The sequence below is a fragment of the Chlorocebus sabaeus genome, chromosome 14, assembly GCF_047675955.1.
Source record: "Chlorocebus sabaeus isolate Y175 chromosome 14, mChlSab1.0.hap1, whole genome shotgun sequence".
Taxonomy (NCBI): domain Eukaryota; kingdom Metazoa; phylum Chordata; class Mammalia; order Primates; family Cercopithecidae; genus Chlorocebus; species Chlorocebus sabaeus.
The window spans coordinates 45347254-45364472 of NC_132917.1; the positions used below are offsets into that span (position 1 = coordinate 45347254).

Below are 17219 nucleotides of genomic sequence, written 5' to 3' on the forward strand. Positions count from 1 at the left end.
TGACCTATGGGCCAAATCCAGCCTGCCATCTGTTTTTTGTGAATAAAATTTTACTGAAACACAACCATGATCATTCATTATGTATTGTCTATGACTGCTTTTGTGTTACACAGCAGTTGTGTAGTTGCAACAAAAGCCATCTGGCTCACAAAACCTTAAATATTTGTTCACTGGACCTTTACAGAAAAAGTTTACCAACTGTATACTAGTCTACAGAATAAGTTTCATTCACTCTAAAGACTTTGGAAAGCTCTGGCAAAAGGACCAAGGGCAAGCATTTAATATAATTCTAGGGCCGAGATTAAAACAAGAGTGGGGTCAGTTTCCTTTAAGAAAGCGCGGGTTGCAAGGCAATCCTCATACCAAAGCAGACTTCAGAATAAAAAGCATTAAACAAGGTAATAAAGAAAACTTTATATAAATGTTACAAGCCACACTCCAGCTCTGGAATAGAACAAGGAGCGTGCGATCCTGTACTTTAAAGATGTTGTTAGGAGTGATATCACTGAAAATTGTGGAGTAGGGAACTCTAAATGTCATCCCTCCACAAAGGTAAGGTAGCAAAAACCATCAGAATTAACTTTTTCACAACTATGGAATCTAATAAAAATTTTATAACAACGAAAGAAACACTGAGGGATTGCATTGGGAGTTATACCTGATGTAAATGACGAGTTGATGGGTGCAGCACACCAACATGGCACAAGTATACATATGTAGCAAACCTGCACGTTGTGCACATGTACCCTACAACTTGAAGTTTAATAATAATAAATAAATTTAAAAAAAAAAAAAAAAAAAAAAGAAGCTGCAAAATTTCTATAAGAGAGCACTTTTAATTTACACCAGTCTCCAGCTCAGCAGTGGCCTCTGAAGATGACAGCCCACGTTCCTAGGGCAGGTTGCTCTTATCAGAAGGAGCAATATGGACCTTATTCTCAAATAACTATGGTTGTGTGTTTTGATGTCTGGTGGGTCCCTGAGGAACTGACTCAAGGGCTTGCCTTTATTTCACATGCCTTGGAGCTTACTCAGGACAGAAGAAGCCTCCCAGGTGGCCTTTGTCAAAAGTACTTAAAGGCAAACATATTAGCACCAGCCATGAAGGGTAAGGGATAACATGCGGGCAACTAACACACAGACCAAAAAACCTGTGAAAAATAAGCTTGGAAATGAGATATTTGAGGGAAAAGGGGCTTTGCAAAATTCCTGGGCATGCTGAGGGCTAGGGTGCATGTTCTGAAAAGGTCTGAGGGAATCTTAAGCTTTCACCTCTAAAAGAACTTTGGGCTCCATGCAAACAGGAAGAAAAGGCTAAGGCAGAGCTGTTAATGGCCTCACTAAGTGTTGAAGGAGTGCCCCAACAAAGAACCAAACTGCAAAGTCTGGGAGAGTTTGGGGTTTTTTCTTTTAGGGTTTATTTTGTTTTTGTTTTTGGCTCCAGGCATTCAGGGGAAACTGTTAAATAACTAGATGGTTACTAAGCTAACAAGGGAGACCTCAGTGGACACACATAACAAAGAATAAAAATTTACAAAACTAGTTTAGAAAAGTCACTAGAACAAACCACCCAACAAAGCAAGTAGCAACAACAAACACAAGGGAGGGGAGAGAATCTGATTTCCAGAGTTACCAAGTTATAATATACAACATATCCAGACTTTACCAAAAAAAAAAACAAAAAAAAACACACAAAGAAACTGTCCATGAGGAAGCTTAGACATTGACCTTACAAAACAAAGATTTTAAATTAACTCTCTTAAATATGCTGAATTCAAGGAAATCATGAACAGAGACCTAAAGAAAGCCAGGAGAATGATCTTTCAACCATATAGAAAAATAAGAGTTAGAAATTATAAAAAAGAACCAAATAGAAATTACGGAGCTGAAAAGTACAATGACTGACATAAAAAATGTACTAGGGGTTCAACAGCAAATTTGAATAAAAAGAACAAATCAACAAGCCTGAAGACAGGTCAAATGGGAATATAGAGTCAGAGTAAAAAGAAAAAAACAAAAGAAAGGAATAGAGGCCGAGACCTGTGAGACACTATCAATCATACTCTCTACGTATAATGGGAGACCCAGGAGAGGAGAGAAAGGTGCAGAAAGGATATTTTCTTTACATTATTATGAAGAATTTCTCAAGTTTGATGAAAAACATTAATCTACATGTCTAAGAATCACAATAAACTCCAAGTAGGATAAACTCAGAAAGACCCACCACAAGACACATTATAATCAAACTGTCAAAAGATAAAGACACAGAATCCTGAATGCAGCAAGAGAGAAGAGACTTGTCACAAATAAGGCATGGTAAGATTAACACCTGATTCCTCATAAAAAACCATGGAGGCCATACCATAAGAGTGAATGGTATATTTAGTATTAAAAGGGAAAAATTTAAAACCATCAACCAAGAATTCTATATTTTAAAAAACTATCTGTAAAAAAATGAAGGAAACGTTTAATGGACATAGAGTTTCAGTTTTGCAAGATAAAAAATTTCTGGAGATTGGTGGCACAACAATATAACTATGCTTCCCATTACTGAACTGTATGCTTAAAAAGGGTTATGATGGTACATTTTATGTTATGTGTATTTTAGCACAATTAAACATAAATTTTTTTAAAAAAGGAGAAATTAAGATTTTCCAGAAAAAACAAAAACTAGGAAGTTTGTCACTAGTAGACCTGCCTTACATGAAATAGTACAGGAAGTGCTTCAGACTGGAATGAAAGGGCACTAGATAGTAACTTGAAGCCATACAAAGAAATAAGGAGCACTGATAAAGGTCGCTACATATGTAAATATAAATGCCAGTATTACTGTATTTTTGGTTATCTCCTCTCTTTTTTCCCTATATAATTTAAAAGCTACATTCCACAACATAGATATAGCCTATGACTACATTTACGAAAAAAAAAAATTAGTAAACTGAAAAATGAAACTAAAAGACTGAAGTACAATGACTATGATTTATATAACTAAATGAGACCTCTCACACTTTATTCTAAATCAGGTATCTCAGATTTGTATTTCACATGGAAGAGATCCAGAATTGAGCTCAAATATAAGGATACTAGGAAGCAGAGTCTAACAAAAAGATCACCAGCCAAAAAGTCAAGATACCTAAAATGTTATATTGTCAGCTCTGCTATAATTCTCAGTGTCACTTATTAACTGCTCTGGGTCGTTCATTCCCAATTTGTGAAGTGGCGAGGATATGACAATATTATAAGAATTTATATAAAGAAAAAAGAAAACAGTTGACATAAAATTCTTTAAATTCTTAGTAAAGTAGCAGGCAAATCTAAAATATTATCATTATTACTATATCAGCATGCACATGCAGTTTCTTTATTTACCTGATGATGGTGAATGCTTCTTATGTTGCACGAAAAATGCTGGTAGAGCAGAAACTTATCAACATCTTTCTCATTTACCTTTTTTGAGGACACTTTTGCCAGAGATGACTGGATACAAACGTGTCTGTTCTGGCACCTGTTCAGATACCCAAGTGTTCAAAAAACAAGCAGTTATTAATTTGTGCTTTAGTAAAGAATATATAGAAATAAGGATAGCAAAAAAGTTAAGCCATTACCAAATGAGTTTTTTTAATGATGACCAGCTATGAAATCAATATTACGGCCCCATCAAAAGAGGACTCTTTGCCTATTGATACTAGCATAGTCCTCCAGACCTGTTTATATATCTACTCAATCTCCCCATAAAATGCCTAAATGAATTCAGAAACCATCTGCAATTATGTAAAAGATCAAAACTCTCTATAGAAATCAAACCAACAGCTCTGATCTAAATATCAGACTTTTCTAATCACTAAGTTAGGCAGTCACAGTCAATTAAAAACTAAAAAAAAAGAGAAACAAAAGGATGTGTCAGGACAGCTTCCAATAACAATTTATAATACTGAACCAAATTTAAGCAGCATAATTACTTATAAAAACACATTTTAAAATCTGAGCAAGAATTTTGCTTCAACTCATTCCCGCTGGGGCCACTGAGAAAATAGAAAAGTTATCTGTCTTGTACTAACAAAAAATCCCGACAAGCAACAGTAGTCAACTAGGTCATCTCCTTTCCTCTTCTCTGCACAGCTCAAACAGCTAGATATGTGGAGGGAGAGAGAGGGAGCACAGACCTCTGGCAGAAACATGTCTTCTCTTCTGATACAAAGCAGAAAAAGAACAAAATATATAAAAATAGGGTTTAAAATTAATATGTTTTTGTAATGAGGCATAAAACCCATAAGCCCAAGAAGGCTCTAGGTCAAAGATCTTTAATGTCTGATAAACTGGGACTGTGATCCCATAGATAAGCTGCTCCCCTCAACAACTAAAAATCATCTGGAGGTCAGTCCTTTTACCCACATCTGATATTACACATTCTCAAATTAAGCCAATCACTGGTAAACACCAGAAACGAGATACTACAAAATAAAGCATACATCACAATCAATGTTTAAAAAGCAATGCCACTCTAAAGGACATGAATCTATCTTCATATATATTGTGTAAGGCAATGGTTTTTAAACTCATCAGGCCGTTCCACTGAGACGCCTCAGTGTAAGGAGAGTGAGTAGGCAGAGTTCCAGGCTCCCTGCTCAGAATTCAATTAAAACAACTTTACTTTTATCTGTTTTATATATTTCAGTTATGCTATTTGAACAAAGAGTTCTGCTCCTTAAAATAAAAAAAAGGTCTGAAAACAAAGTTTTTAATGAACATTGGTATTAGCACTAACCATGTGACCCTTAACAGCACGAGTCCATAAAGCAGAAAACTCCATAAAAGAGTTACTCACAAGTCCCGAATGAAGTCAAGCGTGTCTTTGTCTTTAGCAATCATGTCTGCTAAAATATGCTGCACTCCTATTTCAATATCCTGAAGCGTTGAAAGCCCTTTAGGAGAAGGGTAAAAAGGAAAACAAAAACAAAAAGTGTTAAGATTGGTTTTAAATTCTATAATTAAATCACAGTAAATTAATTCCAGTCAAAATAAAACCTTAAGTTGACAGCCTTAAGACAGAAAGATATTGTAGCGGTATACTAGCTTCCCTTTGTAACAAAAACAAGTCTCCAAAAGCAATAATACAGACATAATACATAATATATTGCCCAGTGGTAAAAATGCATCTCTGGAGCCAGCTGCCTTGTCTAATCCTGGTTCTACCATTTGCCAGTTGTGAGACACTGGGCAAGCTACTTGACTTCTCTGTACCTCAGTTTCCTATAAAAATGGAATCATAACAGTACCTTCTTTATGAAGTGATTACAAATATTAAAGATGTTATAGGAAATATATATTAATAGAGTCAAAACCAAAGGGACAGTACTCCATTTGTTTAAAAAAATTATCCTTTAGAAGCAATTTCTATTTTGGATTATGGGGCATTTATTCACGTTTTCAACGACCCATTTGAATTTCACAAATCTCAAAAGCACAAAACAAGAGCTTTCATGCAGTTGTTCCTCTTCACAGTTAAATTGTGTACAGACGGGCATTAAGTTCTCTTTAAGCATTTCTGATTTGCTAACTTACAGCAATGAATCATGTAAATCAAGGTTTCTCTGATATTGACTTACGGAGAGAGATCACTTGCACTGCTTTATTTCTTTTGCCTTTATCATTCTATTTGCATGAAACGTTTTTTGCACTAAACTTGAATTACACAAGCACTGCCTATCATATGTACGTTTTCCTGTAAGTAAAGTTTTAATAAGTAGTAAGGTACAAAAGCCAAAGAGGACAGGAGGACATTTATTACGGCGTAATAAATAAAGAAAAGATCTAGTATGGTTGTGTTAGGATAAGTAATTATGTTTACAGTTGACCTTTAAACAACATGGGTACAGGTCCACTTTTTTTTTTTGAGATGCAGTCTCACTGTCTTCCGGGCTGAAATGCAGTGGTGCGATCTTGGCTCACTGCAACCTCTGCCTCCTGGGTTCAAGCGATTCTCCTGCCTCAGCCTCCCAAGTAACAGGGATTATAGGCGCGCACCCGGCTAATTTTTGTATTTTTAGTAGATATGGAGTTTCACTGTGTTAGCCAGGCTGGTCTCGAACTCACGCCCTCAAGAGATCTGCCCACCTCGCCCTCCCAAAGTGTTGGGATTACAGGCTTGAGCCACTGCACCCGGTCTGCACAGGTCCACTTCTACATGGATTAATCACAATGAAAGTTGGAACAAGGGTGCCTGCCTCTCATCACCCCTTCCACCTCCTCTACCTCTTCTGCTTTTGCTATTCCTGAGACAGAAAGAACTCCTCCTCCTCCTCCTTCTTCTCGTCAGCCTATTCAATGTGATGATGAGGATGAAGACCTTTATGATAATTCACTTCCACTTAATAAACAGTAAATATATTTTTTCTTCCTTAAAATTTTCTTATTAACATTTTCTTTTTTCTAGTTTACCTTATTGTAAGAATATAGTATATAACACATATAACACACAAAATGTGTCATCTTTATGTCATCAGTAAGGCTTCAGGTCAACAGTGGGCTATTAATAGTTAAGTTTTTAGGAAGTCAAAAGTTATCCCAAAATTTTCAACTTTGAAGAGGGAGTGGGGGCTGGGGGTTGTTCCCCTAATCTCTGTATTAGGCAAGGGTCAACTACATTTTAAAGAAATTTAAAGAAGGAAATTTAGCTAATGAAACTAATAGGAATTCTATTTACATTTTAAGAAAACTTTCCTATGAGGGAATTTTCATTAACAAATTACCTTTACGAGATGGAACACTGTATATCTAACAGACTTAAAACAGCTATAGCACGTAGAGCACTCAATAAACATTTGTTCTTGTGTTAGCTCTCTCAGTCATCACCTAGGAAAACCATTCACAAGAACTAATTCCTGGAGTTCCAAGTATCTCAGAGCATCATTACATGAAGTTTAATGACAACACCAGGGTGATAAGTCAGTAGTAAAGATGGAACCTACAGGGAGAACCATTAATGGAATCAGAGAACAGAAGAAATTATAGACCTTGCAATAAGAAAGGGCCTTTGAAAATCCCCCATCATAAGAGGGGAATATAATTTGAAACCTTATGTAATTAATGAATCTAATTAAAATTGTGCTAGAGCTCTAGAGAAATGTTGTAAAGTGTAGTCTAAGGACCCAAAAATAAAATCATACTAGGTACTTGTTAAAACTATGAATTCCTAGACTGTGGAACTGAAGTGTTTTTACGGAGTGTCCCAGATCATTCAACTTTAAAAAACTGCCGCTAGGGAAATGCCTTGAGCTACTTCTACAGCAGTGGTTCTCAATGGGAGACAGAAATTACCAGAGTCATTTGGGACGCTCTTTCAAATTACATTCCCCTTCTCAGTCCAATCAGGGAGAAAAACAATTTTAAAAGAAAGTCTTCTGTGTTTTGAAAAAGCTCCTTTCCCAATCAAAGAGAATAGACCTTGTGGGTTTAAAACAGTCAAAGATAACAGATGTTCCAAAAGTTTAGCACCTCAGTTAAATAAGGAGGAAATATGGTCCACAGAACCAGAAAATCATACCCTTTGCCTTAAAATGAAATCTTTCCAGCCAGAGAATCGTCAAACCTCCACACCTGTAAACAAAAACCGAAAGGCCAACATTTCTTTTCACTTTCTCTGCACTTAAGCTACCTCTTCTTATATATGACAGAACAATCAGTTACTTCCTCTTGGACACGAAAGTAGTATTTTGGATATCCCAGGACATAGTCCATTTGTGGCACAGTATAGCTTTATGATTCAGACCAAATGCTTACTGGTCTGTGGCAAGCAAGCAAGAAGTGTCTTCTATTGGGGGAAAAAAAAAACCGGAACTATCTGGTTTCTTAAATATTTCTTTCAGGAATGATAGGATTATGAAACTTCTTTAGAAAAACAAAATTAAGGGTGATCATGATTGTGTGTAACATAAAGGAGGGGAGACAGAAGGAGAAAACATTTCTATCAAACTTAAAAAAAAAAAGCAGTACCTAGCTTATATAGACTTACTTATAATAATTCTACATTTTTGATCGGGGTAAAAGAAAGAGGGAGTAAAGCAAACAGAAGTCCTGATATGTCTGCTAGTACAGTACTACTTTAACTGTGCTAGACCCTGAACTATCCACCTTATAAGAAGTATCACCAAATGTCCGTTGTCATATATTCCAGCAGCCTCACCATATATGACAATCCAAAGAGATACAGTTATCAAAAACCTACCCAGTAGGAACTCAGTGTGTGAGAACTCAAGAGACTTGGTACCAAAGGTAGTGAGAAGTAGAAGGAAAGAAAATCAACCAAAAGGAGAAAAATAAAAATAAAAACAGTCGATAAGCCTTTGTGCGTCTAACATTCTAAAAGTTTCAACATTCCATTTTAATAAAACATACGATGACTGGGCACAGATAGTTTCCTACTGTGGTTAACTTAGTCTTAGCTATTATTAAAATATTAAGTGTTGCAACCATTTGGAAATCTAACTATAAATACACATTAAAAATTAAACAAATTTGAATTTTATTCATTTCAACCCATCTCTAAATTCACAATATCCTATTTTACTTTTTCACTATTGCCCTTCTCCAAACATTAAGATAAGTGTGTTTGGGTATGAACAGATATCTAGATTTTACAGACACACCTACTCGGTTTTTTAAATCACAAATTCACATTTGCTGGGTTATTTAAAATAAAAACAGGCTATGGTATGCTGTAATTTTCTACAGGTTAGTACATACTGTGGATTTTGTTATCAGAGACTGCCCCCTACAGACATTTACATGTCCCAGTCTATGGGATCCACAGAAGGACAAAAGAAACTGGAGGTGGGGGTGGGGTGGAAAGATGTAGGTCAAAGGGTACAAAGTTGTAGCTACACAGGCTGAAAAAGACTACAGTTCTAACATACAGCACGGGGACTATGGTTAATAACATCGTAATGTGTACTGTAAATTTGCTAAGACAGATTTTAAGTGCTCTTAACACAAAATAAGGTAACTATGTGAGATGAATACGTTAATTTGCTTATCATGTATAGAATACTTTAACTATAGTACTCACTTCACTATGTATTAATACATGTATATCAAAACATCATGTTGCACATGTTAATTATATAATTTCTTAATATTAAAAAAATAATTTTTTGAGAGTAGACACCACCAGAACATCAATCTCCCCACTCAATCTTAACAGCAAATTCCTGAGAAAAAGGCACTCTTAACCAAAGTTTTTACTCTAAGGCTCATTTTTACAATAAAAAAAATGCACCTTGACATTTATCAACTGTCATTTTCCTTGAGTTTTTCTTAGAAATATCTCTCCCTTACTTCTTCCCTCTCTTATTGTCTGTTGTGCATGCACACACACAAAATAGGAAGATACACTTGGAGGGAAATTTCAGAAAAAGACACTTTACTCCTAGAGTAGAAGTGTGAGAACGGAGCTTCGCTTTACACTTCCTGGATGTCAAAACTGTTGACATTTTTAAAGAATATTTATGACTTTTACAAGTAAACAAATTTTTAGAAATAAAAGCTTTACTAGACAATATAGGAGAATCTTTATAAATTTGAGATATGAAGGAATTTCTTTAAAAAGAAAACACAGCTATTATCTTAAAAGATGGTTAGCTATAATAAAACTCCACTAATACCTATTTATCAAGAGATGCCATAAAGAAAGTGAAAAGACAAGTTACAAACTGGGAAAAAAAGATTTGTAATACATATCAATGACAAAAAATATTTTAAAATAATCATTTTAAAAAGAAAAACAATACAATAGAAAAACAGGCAAGACTAGAATAGGCACTTCATCAACAGAGAAAAGTTGAATGGCTACTCAATAGGTATGTCAGGATTTGTTTTATTTCAATTATTCTACATACGCTGTAATATTCTTTCGTATAATCATTACTTAACAGAACATTTTTTTAACACACGTTTTTAAATTTAAAAAAAAAAAAAGAAACAAAGTTGATCTCTGTAAATAAAGCCAGTACCTTTAACGTCAGGCCTAATGTATGATAGCAGACTGAGCTCCCCTGGTTTCTCAAGCAGTGCCCTGGCTGCTCCTTCTAAGCCCAACTGTCTTGCTCTCTGGGCTTTAGTCCCTTTGCTCCCAGTTTTATATGGAGCAGACTAGAAAATAAAGGCAGAAAACATATGATTCAGTTTTAAAAAAACAAAAGTGAAAACTAGGATACAAAATTAGAGGACATACTGAGAATGCTAAAGAAACCCTTTCCTCAATCCTTTCTTCTTCCTTCAGAGATGAATTAAAACTAATTTGAAAACGCTTACTGTAAGAAGATGGTATGTGCCTTCTCTTATTCTTCATATTTTTCTATATGCTAAATTAGTTGCTTGGTTTCACTCATCTTAAAAACTCATTGCTTGGACTGCAAAGTCCTCAACTCCAGCAAGTTCCTTTAAAAGTGTGCTACACACAATTCTTCTACTTCTTTGTTTTGGTTTTTTTCTTCTTTTTTTGAGAAGAAGTCTCGCTCTGTGACCAGGCTGGAGTGCTGGGGCACGATCTTTGCTCACTGCAACCTCTGCCTCCTAGGTTCAAGCGATTCTCCTCCTCAGTCTCCCAAGTAGCTGGGCCTACAGGCGCGCACCACTATGTCCAGCTAATCTTTTTTTTTTTTTTTTTTTTTGCATTTTTAGTAGAGATGGGGTTTTACCATGTTGGCCAGGATGATCTCGATCTCTTGACCTCGTGATCTGCCCGCCTCGGCCTCCCAAAGTGTTAGGATTACAGGCATGAGGCACCACGCCCAGCTGGTCAATACTTCTACTTCTTTTTTTTTTTTTTGAGACAGAGTCTTGCCCTGTAGCCCAGGCTGGAGTGTGGTGGCACGATCTCAGCTCACCGCAACCTCCGACTCCCAGGTTCAAGCAATTCTCTGCCTCAGCCTCCTGAGTAACTGGGATTACAGGCGCCCGCCACCATGCCCAGCTAATTTTTGTATTTTTAGTAGCGACGGGGTTTCACCATCTTGGCCAGGCTGGTCTTGAACTCCTGACATCGTGATCAGCCCACCTCGGCCTCCCAAAGTACTGGGATTACAGGCATGAGCCACGAGCCACTGCATCCAGCCAATTATTCTACTTCTTAATCCACTCACTCTAACACCCACCACCATCTGGCTTCTCTTCTCACACACCTAGCTGGAAATGGTATCACAAAAATCCATGATGTCTCCTAATTACCAAATACATATATTTTTTTCAGTCCTTATTTTGCCAAACTTCTCTGCTACACATAACCACTGATCATAACCTCCATCTAAAACTCTCTTCCCTGCTGTTCCAGGGCACCATCATCTCCTGATTCTCCTCATACTTCTCTATTTTTTTCCTACCTCCTTATGCTCTCCCATCCTCCATCCACACTTCAAAAGGTGGTATCCTCCAGTAGTCAATCCTGACCTGCTGACAAACCCTTCTTGAGTGAGTTCTTCCATTCTCATGATTTCATGTAACAACTACAGGCTGAAGACATCCACATCTGGATCTCTAGTTCAGCCCTCTCTGATAAGCTTCACATTTGTATAATCTACTGTCCTTCCCTACTTGACTGGAAATTCCTTGAGACAAAGACTATGTATTTATTCATCTTTGTAAACCCAAGTGACTAGCATACAAAAAAACACTCTATAAATATTTATTGAATAAAGAATATTTTGTTGCATTAAATAATGGTGGCTAATGACATTAGCTTTTTATTTCTTGGTGTTCTTTAATCATAAGAAGACCCAAATTGCAATATATTCAGGTATTATGTTAAAAGATAAAAAGGGTTCCTTACCACGTGTTCTAGTTCTTCAAAAGTTTTACAATTCAGCATGGCTTTTAACAAGCACTCAGACATCTTCCCCTCCTTCTTAATTTTCTGGATTGTACTATGAACTTTCTTTGCAACAGCCCTGAAAATAGAAACTTTTGTAATCTACAAAAACTGTATGTCAAAACTTTCTTTTCAAAGCTACCTCAAACTTACAGAAAAGTTGCAGGTAAAGTAAAAGGAACTTTATTCTCTCTGAACTATTTGAGGATAAGTTAACATCCCTGCACTCCAACACTTTAGTGTGATTTCCTACAAATACAAATCTTCTTCTACATAACCACAAAATAACCATCATTATCAGGTAATTAACACTGATATATTACTACCATCTAATCTGCAGACCTCATTCAGGTTTTACCAACTGTACCAATAATATCCTTTATAGTGGATTCAGTTAAGAATTATGGGTTACATGTAGTTGGCATGCATCTACAGTCTCCTTCAAGCTAAAACAATATTTCAGTCTCTCCTTGATTTTCTTCTCCTTGATAAGGCCTTGATGTTTTGAATGCTACTGGACAGTTATTTTGTAGAATGTCCTGCAGCTTGGGTTTCTCTGATGTTTCCTCACAATTATATACAGATGGAGCATCTTTGGCAGAAATATCATAGAAGTCATACTGTGTTCTTCTTATTACACGTTATTAGGTGGTACATGATTTTGATTTGTCCCATTACTGATTACCTTGATCATTTGATTAAGGTTGTATCTGTGGGTTTCTCCACGATACAGGTACTCTTTATTCCTCTTGTAATTATAAGTATTTTGTGGAGAAGTACTTTGAGACTATATAATTACCCCATTCCTCATTAAACTTTGAATTTATTCACTGATTTATTTACATCACTATAGATTTAATGGTTTCTTATTTTACTTAGTGCTTACAATCCATTGCGATCATTTATCTTAACGTTCAAATTGTTGCAGATTTGACCAGAAGTAACCCCTTCAAGCTAGCTTCTGTGTCCTTTTGACATGTCCCTGTCATCCTGTGAGCACTTCCTTATTCTCTGGCATATGATATTTCAGGCTTACCTTCTAGTTTCCCTGCCCCAGCCCTGGAATCAGGAGAACGATACTTGAAAACCAAGGTATAGGTATTAGGTAAGCTCACTGCAACCGGAGTATCACTGCTCAGGATGGGCACACCCAGCACCCACAATTGGTTTCCCAATCCATTCCCCACTAAAAAGAACCAGGATTCCATGTAGAAAAGCTGATTCCAAGAATCAATTTACAGGGATCACTAAACAAGTAATGACAAAAGGAAGGGTGGGCACAGTAGTTCCCCCACTTTACAACAGGTTTTCACTGTGAATATACAATCCTGTTGTTATAGTTAATGCTTCTCATCCTATTGTATTACCTGTCTATTTATAGAATCTGCCTAATAATGGTACTGCTAAAATGATGGGCAAAAGTTACACATGATAATATGTTTTATTCAAAATGATTGGTGGAAAAGAAAATTAAATCTACTTGTAAATTTAAAAAAAAAAAAAAAACAAAGGCAGAAGACTGTAAATTACAGAAAAGAATATGCAGTACTTAGATTACAACCTATATGTCTTCTATAGTCACGGTAGCCCAAGACTGTTTTCAAGGGCTAAAGCCTACCAGGTCATTTTAACAAAAAGCCAATTCCTTTTTGTCCTATTAGCCTGCATATAAGGAAGAAGAGAATTATCTTTAGAGAAAAACACAGAAAACTTTTCTTGCTATGCAGAATTACACTCTGTCATTCACTTTTCAAAGTGAATTTAAAAATGTTTTTACCTTGCAACCCAGTATACATACATATATATGCTGCAAAATTGAAACATTTCATGAAACAATATTTGCCTTTACCACATAAATGGACTCTTGTATTTTCTATTCACTATTTCATTTTTTAAGTGGTACAACTTATTAAATTGGTTTTACTTCCAATGTAGGGATAGCAATTAACAAATTGAAAACCAATGCTCTAGTTATAGAAAATGCTGAGCTTAAGAAAAAAAAAAAGATCATATCTCATTACCAAAAAGAAATCTCTGTATTATAGAAAAAGATCTCTTAAGTTCCAGTCAATGCCCCCACTTACTTCAAGGAATATTCATTCCTCTACTAATATTCAATGTATTCTGGGTTCATAGAAACCCAGAGAATGGAATTCTTTTGCAGTAGAAGTGTTTTTTAAAGAAAAAGAAAATAATAATATTCTTGATCTACAGCTCCTATTTGTCTCCCATACAACCAAATATTGTTAGACTACCCTTTAATTTTTAAGCAAGCTTTTCTTGCTTGTTTATGACGCTTTCTCCTGTTTCAGATCCAAACCCTCAGACTTTCTTAATTACCTTGCCTTCAACCAAACAGAAAGCTTACTTCAGAATTTGCAAACTGCTGGCATTCTAGGTGTGGTCGAGAGTGGTTTTGTTTGGCCCAGAAATTTCTGACATAAAACCCCAAATTACCAGCTTCTTTTCAGAAATAGGAAGAACCAGCAAACTGGGCAGACAACCCTGCATGACAGTCATCTACTGGAGATGAGCAAGGGTTGCCCCACTTAGACAGGATTTGTAATCTCCAATTCTCATCCCCCATGCTTGATTATCCTAGCCTGGCTCTGGAAGATTTGCATCTGAGACTATTTGATTTAGTCATTTATACTTTTACATTGGCTAATTGATTCTGACTCTCAATGAAGTATAACTTTCCACATACTAGCATTTTAATTCTCCTGACACTAAGAGAACGTCAACAAAAGAGGTAGAAAAGTTAGTGAGATGCAAGTTCCCCCAAAATAACAGAAAGCCTGTCAAGCTTGTTATAAAAATTACCCTTAATACTTTTAAAATGGCTTCATAGTAGAATGATAATCCAATTTTAATCAGATCTTTTTTGTACACTTGAAGAATGTACGCATTAACACAGTGCCCATAGGAGACATGCAATAAATGCATAAGCAGTGAAGTGTTTTAATAAACCCTATCAAATAATATGGTCAGTCTTATAGTCTTTGTACATATATTTCTGAGTTATTAACAGCGAGTCCAGAGGCATAATTTTTTTAAAAAGGTACTTTCCATTCTGTAACCATATAAAACTTACAATCCATTATTGTTAAATTACCATAACCATTAAAAGTACGGGGAAAAGGCTGGGCATGATGGCTCAAGCCTATAATGCCAGCACTTTGGGAGGCCAAGGCAGGTGGATCACTTAAGGCCAAGAGTTCAAAACCAGCCTGGCCAACACGGCAAAACCCTGTCTCTACTAAAAACACAAAATTAGCAGGGCTTGGTGGCGCATTCCTGTAATCTCAGCTACTTGGAAGGCTGAGGCAGGAGAGTCACCTGAGCCTGGGATGCAGATTGTAGTGAGCTGAGATTGCACCACTGCACTTCAGCCCAGGCGACAGAGTGAGACTCTGTCAAAAAAAAAAAAAAAAAAAAGGATGGGAAAAGGAAATATACATATTTCCTACCAAACTCTATACTGTCAAAGAACTCTCCTCTTAGGAACTTTATGAAATTAAAAGACAGTTTTATGTGAATGGTTAAAAGATTTAGAATAAAATGTACTTCGAGTGTCTTGCTGGCAGTCCTAATTTTGCCATTATGCCCAACCTTTTCTATGAAAGAAGATGACAGCCAAACTCTGAGGCACACACTTTTACTGCAAACGACCTTTTTGCTAATACATGCTCAAGCTATGCATAAACACACCAACAGAGGGACTCCATACACCCCCTAAATAAGTAAAATAGAGCTGACTTCCTCTGTCAGACGAGGACTATATCCAGATTACAATAATTCAAGGAAACAAAATATTGAAATTGTCAAATATACCATCATTCACTTTCTCACTGTTCCTCATAGGCCTTTTTCCCTTACACTAGGCTCATTCTTTCTTAGGTTTCTTACCGTAGCTCTTCTAGGGTTTGTTGAACTTCTCTCAAGGAATCAGCATCAAGGTTATTAATGAGCTCTTTTCGATAACGTATAATGAAGGGAATTGTGTTATCATCATTAAACAGACGAATGGTGTTGGCACAGACCCAAGGTTCAATATTAGTTCTTTCAGATAAAACCTGCAAATTAAAGATACTTAGTGATTTAAAATGCTGAAAATTAAACATCTATATCATGTATAATTTAAAACATAGTATCAAATAATGTTCTCCAGTGACTTAGAAATTATTTGCTATAGTTTTTTTTAAAAAAGAAAGCCATATAAAATACATGTATCCATTGACAATCATAATGGTAAAATAGTCATTTCACAAATTCAATAAAATCTAATCCAGACCACTGTATCATTCAAATTCCAGTGTTCAATGAGGGCACTTTTTAATGATACAATGATACACTTTTCATCTCTCATATTGGTAGCAAAGCAAGGAGTTGGTAACTCACTTTGTCAGCATGAGAACAAAGGAAAGCCATTTTTAGTCATTGTTAGTAAGCAATTAGGCAATATCTATGAAAATTTACAATGCATAAATAAACTCTTTGGCCCAGCAGCAATTCTACTACTGGGAATTTATCACAACATATACATGCTTCTAGAAAATAGTATTATTTATGATAATTTTTTTTGAAGAATTGTTCCTAGCAGAGTAAAAATAAGCAAAAACCTAAGTTTACAATGGGAGAACTGGAAAATAAGTTATGCCCATACTAAACACCATGCAACCATTTAAGAACCTGAGGCAGCTCTGTATGAACTAATATGAAATGATTCACAAGATCTGGAAATAGAAAGGTAATTGGTTGGGTGAGGGTTAGAGTTGGAAGACCGTTCTATATCTTTTGAATTTTGTATCATGCACAAAATACAACATCTTCAAACTAATTAATTACTTTTTTTAATTTTTTTTTATTTTTTTGCGACAGTGTCTCGCTCTTTCGCCCAGGCTGGAGTGCAGTGGCACAATCATGATTCAACGCAACCTTGAACTCGCAGGCTCAAGTGATCCTCCAGCCTCAGCCTCCAAATAACTGGGACTACAGGCTACGCCATCACACCTGGCTAATTTTTTTTTTTTTTTTTAGTAGAGATGAGGTCTTATGATGTTGCCCAAGCTGGTCTCCAATACCTGGGCTCAAGCAATCCTCCCATCTCAGCCTCCCAAAATGTTGGGATTACTGACATGAACCACCACATCAGGCAATTATTTTTTTAAATATTTGTTTTAAAATATTATTTATTTAAAATCATATGCATTTTAAATATTTATTTTAAAATATTATAAATAATTAAATACTTAAAATTATTATTTTAAACACATATTAAAATTGATGTTAATTATATTGAAATACTAATTATTTACAATAATATTAAAAGATGATTTATTATTTAAATATTTAATTA

General features: G+C 35.7%; 1 protein-coding gene across 1 annotated transcript in view; it reads right to left on the reverse strand.

Moving 5' to 3' along the window:
* The window catches only part of SRBD1 (S1 RNA binding domain 1), a 221757-nt gene that overhangs the window by 179796 nt on the left and 24742 nt on the right, over window positions 1–17219 (reverse strand). The window contains exons 5-9 of the mRNA XM_007970760.3: window positions 15770–15936; window positions 11822–11939; window positions 10008–10146; window positions 4826–4922; window positions 3370–3505 (exon numbers count right to left, since the gene is read on the reverse strand). Coding sequence (XP_007968951.1) covers window positions 3370–3505; window positions 4826–4922; window positions 10008–10146; window positions 11822–11939; window positions 15770–15936 — 657 coding nt within the window. The remainder of the gene's footprint in view (window positions 1–3369; window positions 3506–4825; window positions 4923–10007; window positions 10147–11821; window positions 11940–15769; window positions 15937–17219) is intronic.